Raw genomic sequence first — 6537 nt, forward strand, 5'->3', positions numbered from 1 at the left:
TACATGCTAAAGAGAACTACAATCGAAAGATGTGGAACGGAAATTTAAACTTTGAATCAATAAGAAGAATACTTTTCCAGCTGTTTGTTTGTTTGTTTTCTTACTTGCCATTTACTCGTACCGAAGATAATATGCACAGAAGATTTCTAGCATTTTACTGCTTTACACGTTTATGCACAAAAACACTGCAACTACATGTAAGTTAGGTATACTACACTACATGGAATAGAATGGCAAAGTGTGGTTGGAATGCTGTATGTATGTATGTATGTATGTATGTATGTATGTATGTATGTATGTATGTATGTATGTATGTATGTATGTATGTATGTATGTATGTATATGTGTGTGTGTGTGTGCGCGCGTGCGTGCGCGCATGCATGCATGCATGTATGTATGTTCTCACAGAGTGTCTTATGCCACAATGTATCTTTGCCACTTTATTTGGATCTATACAGCGTTGCTGAGAGATGCCACAAATCTGTATTGATGAAGATGATCTTTTCGAATCATTAGTACATATAGTACGAGGGCTTCAATGTCATCCATTAAATACAGTTCACGGTCAAACTTTTTCAAGGCAACTCAGCCTACAAGGTTTACAGAAATCAATTGCTTAGATTATGTGAGGCTAGGAATATTTGAATGTTGATACTATAGTCTAAATGTATTATGTCGAATTATATACCCTGAAATACTACATAATGAAAAGTGTCATCTGAGTTGATGTAGTCAATGTACAAAAAACCGGAGTTTTACAATAAGATGTCTCCAATCATGCGTTATTGTTGATATTTTAAAGGTTACGAACTCAATCATTTCCATGTGAATAGTTGCTAGGAGAGAACATAACACTGTAGTTGGGATAAGTAGTATTAATTATTTCACCGTGGTTCCATGTAACGTCGATGTCGTGACTATCGAATATTAACAACACAAACCAAATAATTCACAATTGTGCATCAAAATTTCATGTTGCTAAATCATTCAATGCTGCGATTTGAGATTAATGGCAAAGGTGTCCTTGCTATATATTGTGTCAAATTTAATTCACGTTGATACAACTCTTCCACGCATATTATACAAGCTGTACAATGTACAAGCACTGCTGAATACGCTTGCAGAACATTGCAGATTTGACATTCAACGGGGAGCTTTAGGCGTTGCAGGTTCTGAAGATGTGTGAAGGAAATTTCCATCATGTAGGATAAAGTTTGTATGATTTCGAGGACTAGATTGTCTTAAAAAGACATTTCTGATACAGACGAAACCATGGTACAAAACATTGGCAGTTATACATTTAATGGCTACAACAGTATTAATCTGATAAACATATATCTTGGTTTGGGAATACGATGATTTTTCCAATGTACCATCACCTGACGTATAAAGGCTGTATTGAGAACATGGGATTCATTAATAACAACCCAGAAGGATTCGTTTGGATTAACAAGAAAATCGCTAAATGTTATTATAGGTGATTATCGGGTGGTAAAATATACGCCATTACAGATTACTTGGTATATTGAATAAATTATGTATTATATATCACAGTCATTGTAATATACAAATAAAATATCAAATTCAAAGATAAAATGGGAGTAAAGACACACCATACTAAATTATGCCTATGACCGTGGCTTTCACTGATACCTGCGCGACACAAAAAAAAATCATCAAATTATTGTTGTCTACTCACCGACGAGGGGAAACACAGTGGTAGCGGCAAGAGCAAAATCGGCGCTATGATAAAAATAACAGTCTTCTTAAATGATAGGACGGTTTTCAGTGTACTCATTTGTCGTTCTTGGTGGTTTTCAGGCTCCATTTTTTCCTTAGAATATTTAGAAGAAGCGATATCCAAGGAACGACAAATTTTCCAGCAGCAGACGTGACTCAGTCTGATGACCTCAAGTTGACCCCATCTTTCCAGCAGGGAGTCTACATTAGAGTATTCAGGAATCCATTTGCTGATACATTTCTGGAAAAGAAACCAATTAGCGTGCAAGGACTTAAGGGTCGCTGATAAAGCCAGGGTTCATGACCTGAGTGAAAGGTTTACAGTTAGTATACCAATTGCTAATATATATATATAGAAGAACGTACTTTACAAACAATGGCAGATGTTAAATTTAAAACGTTAACTGTTACACTTCCACTTAGAATAAGTCTGGCTGTGTCGAACTGAAAATTCTCTTGCAACCTCTTGTAGGTTATTGTAATTACCAAAGTTAGATGTGTTTGTCTTTTCCCCTCTCAAAGACTGATTGACACACATGATACATTAATATACATTTCGACATCAGCGACTACTTTCTCATTAAGAAGTCACTTTGGTTTCACCATGAATGATAAACACATATGAGTACTAGCCTTCTAATGGAATTTGTCTCCATATTGAATTGAATTTTATTTTCACCAGAAACATAAGATAATAACATTACAGAGAGGAAAATACAAATACAATAAAAGAAAATGCTCTGGTGAGGACCATGGAAATAGTTTACTAGAAACTAATCTAGTCCATGGTCCTCATCCTGTCAAAATATAGAAGGTATGACAGCTGTCTCTGTACGAAATGTGTGCGATAATACTCAGATGCAACCTTTAGCCCACTGCTAGTTTTATTTGACAAATTCTCTTGACAATAGCGTAGGCGAGATTGGAGCTGTTGTCATATTTGCTTATGTTCTGAAGTCATTCGTTTAAAACATGATAGGTAATTCAATTCAATGAATTGACTTCTTGACGTAAAATGAACCCCTGTCTACTTTTTATGTAGTGGTTCCGCGTTTCCTTGCTCTGAGGGGAAATAATGTAACACGCCCCCATGCGGTCGGACAATGAAAAAGATATGGTAAAACTAATCATCGTTACACGTGTACATGGAGACTGTCAACAGTCGTCTTGACTTTTTTGTAATTTAACTTTAATATTATTGTTGCCGCTGAAATCAATAGAATTAAACATGGTGTGCGCAGGATAGGACGTTCCATAAAGTCAAGAGATTATATTTTAGGTGTTCGAATCCTCAGCGAGTGAGTAGCGCGCGTTCTGTATAGTACTGTGTACATGCTTACTATTGTATGTTGTAGGTTATGTATTTGCACACAACTAGTATTTAAATAAAACATATTTCAGAAGGTTTTTCAGGAATACGACAAAATATAATCTGCGTCTGAATACAGACTAGTGTACATGTGTAAATGAAAGTTTTGCTTCGGTAAAGTAACAATTAGAAATATCTTTATTTTTTTCCAAATTCATAATCATGTTTTCACTACATCTAAATTGATAAATCAATGCTAGCTGAATATTGAAAACGTTTGCAATGAAAACTACTGGTCACACGCGTGAGTACATACCTCCGAGTTCTCCTGATAAACCAGTTATTAATATGTTGCATTAAACATTAATATATATATATATTATATATATATATATATATCCGAAAGCGCTGAGGGCGTCTTCAAGGGTTGGAACTAAATGACTGATACAAGTAATATAATTATACAATGGCTGCATTGCAATCTTTACTCAAATTCAGACCTTGAAATGAATCGCGTGTCTATAAAAATCTATTGTCATGTTTTCATCATTGACAAGGACGCGGTTTCTACATGGATTTCTATATTAGTGGATATATCGCACAACTTACCAAACTCTCACAGTTTAACTAAAGACACTCTCATTTGAATCGCCAGCAGGTATTAGTGTTTGCCAACATCGGAACAACGTTGTCCATTTTCATATGGTTTTACCCTGATCTTATTAACTACGGTTTGGAAGTTTGGGGAAATGGATATTCCACACATTCACACTCTGTTTTGAAGGCACAAAGCGTGGCAGTCCGTGCAATACTTTTATCTCATCTACGGATCACTATGTTTCCCCCCTCCTATTTACAGAACTTGACATTTATAAACTGTACAGGTTTTCAATCAGCTCTGTTGAACATGATTTGACTTTTTTTTCCATGAGAGCGCCTCTAACGGTGAAACATGTCCAACCTCGTAGGACATTCACGTATTTATCGTTGAAGGCTACATGTAGGTAGGTGCCCGTCTACAACAATGGACGTCACTTGTGGCGAGCAAATGAGATCATATCTCTTGGCGCATGGCGTTCAATCCAATTTTTTTTTTATAAATGATATATTAGTAAGTGGTAATTAATGTTGCAAATTTAGATAGAGTACACAGCTATGCGATTTTGACAGACATAGAGCCAAACAACTTGGGTCTTAATCCTCGGAGTTCTAGATATGAAAAATCTCAAGTCTCTTGCCAGAAGTATAACGTCAAAACTAAACTATGTACTAGCATACTATTCTTCACTTTTACCAAATACAATTTTACCAACAGTGGCAGTTTTTTTCTCAGAGTAAGAATAGAAAACACAGCTACCTATTCGTTTCTTTTCTCGATGTGTAAAATATAGACGATGTTAGTATGACGAAAAAATCGGCATGCCCTCGCCTTACGACATATTGAGGAGATCTAATAACAAACATTACATTACAAAAACGTACAGTTAATACAGTGATAAACAACACAGCCTTTAAAACGAGTTTGAAAATAGCCAAGATAAAATGCAATTTTTTCAAATGATATGAAATAGTGATGTGGATTAATGTTTAAGTTACTTTTTATAATGGGGTTGGAAATCTACTCTCTTTATAGAATTCATTTTCATAAAATATAACCAATAAGTAGACTTCGTTTCCTGTATTAATACACAGGTTGCTAAAAATTAATGCTTACATGCTATCAGGACTGGAATCACGAACACAGTTGTGTAGCTCAAACGGATGAGTCTATTGTAGTCAACGATTTCCGAACTATGTCGACTGCTAAATAAAAGCATCGCGAGGGAAATCTTTGAGATAGTAAACAATTTGAACTCCTAGATCCGGGAAATGATTATTTCACCGCAGTGGAATGGTGGTTGAGGTTTAACTGAAATCCAATGGGAAATCTATGAGAGAACAAACGAAGACTCAGACTTATTGTCAGTATAAATTATCCATCGTCTATATAAAGTATTTATTGAGAACTGTTGGGAACATGCACCGTTTTGAAGACGACCTTTCAGTATCAGTACAATGTACTACGAAAAACGCCCCGGGAAACCATACTCTGACGGAGACATATCCTTTTAATAGACGTCTCGTCTCAAACAGTTCTATTATTTACGAAATACCATTTTGTGCCACTTGACTTTTCAAATTTATATGCAAAATATGATCAAATCTTGTCATATCTTAAGACATACAATATTACTCACCCTGTACTCAATACTCTGGCCAACTACTGGTACCACAATACTAACCAATATCACCACTGACTTCACAACTGGGTTAGCTGCATATCATGTAAAACAATGACATACCAGTACTTACATTGGGTCAACTGTATATCATGTAAAACAAGGACATACCAGTACTTACCTTGGGTCATCTGTATATCATGTAAAACAATGACATACCAGTACTTACCTTGGGTCATCTGTATATCATGTAAAACAATGACATACCATGATGGGTGAATGGTTAGCGTGACCGGCTTGGAATCTACAGGTTGCAGGTTCGAGCCCCGTCGCTGCCTGCTGTTTGTTTCTGAGTGGCTAAAGTCCTTGGGCAAGATTTGAACCACGACTGTGCCTCAGTCAACCCAGCTGTATAACTGGGGACCTGGTAGGATGTAGGTTGCAATGTGAAGGCTTTAATCCTATGCGCTTAAATGGCTGCAATGGATTGTATGCTCCCCGGGGAGTTGAGGAAGACTAAAGGGCCGTTGTGCTGTTCTGATCCGAGCCAGGGGTAATAATTGTAAAGCGCTTTGAGCACGGAGTGGGAAAGCGCTATATAAGAAACCAACATTATTATTATTATTATTATACCAGTACTTACCTTGGGTCATCTGTATATCATGTAAAACAATGACATACCAGTACTTACCTTGGGTCATCTGTATATCATGTAAAACAATGACATACCAGTACTTACCTTGGGTCATCTGTATATCATGTAAAACAATGACATACCAGTACTTACCTTGGGTCATCTGTATATCATGTAAAACAATGACATACCAGTAATTACCTTGGGTCATCTGTATATCATGTAAAACAAGGACATACCAGTACTTACCTTGGGTCATCTGTATATCATGTAAAACAATGACATACCAGTACTTACCTTGGGTCATCTGTATATCATGTAAAACAATGACATACCAGTACTTACCTTGGGTCATCTGTATATCATGTAAAACAATGACATACCAGTACTTACCTTGGGTCATCTGTATATCATGTAAAACAATGACATACCAGTACTTACCTTGGGTCATCTGTATATCATGTAAAACAAGGACATACCAGTACTTACCTTGGGTCATCTGTATATCATGTAAAACAAGGACATACCAGTACTTACATTGGGTCAACTGTATATCATGTAAAACAAGGACATACCAGTACTTACCTTGGGTCATCTGTATATCATGTAAAACAATGACATACCAGTACTTACCT

The 6537-nt window shown here is 36.2% G+C and overlaps 1 protein-coding gene across 1 annotated transcript in view; it reads right to left on the minus strand.

Moving 5' to 3' along the window:
* Positions 1–1828, minus strand: part of LOC144445805 (Na(+)/citrate cotransporter-like) — a 12943-nt gene extending 11115 nt beyond the window's left edge. The window contains exon 1 of the mRNA XM_078135448.1: positions 1700–1828. Coding sequence (XP_077991574.1) covers positions 1700–1828 — 129 coding nt within the window. The remainder of the gene's footprint in view (positions 1–1699) is intronic.
* Between the last annotated feature and the right edge of the window lie 4709 nt (positions 1829–6537).

This window comes from Glandiceps talaboti, chromosome 2, assembly GCF_964340395.1.
Source record: "Glandiceps talaboti chromosome 2, keGlaTala1.1, whole genome shotgun sequence".
Taxonomy (NCBI): Eukaryota; Metazoa; Hemichordata; class Enteropneusta; family Spengelidae; genus Glandiceps; species Glandiceps talaboti.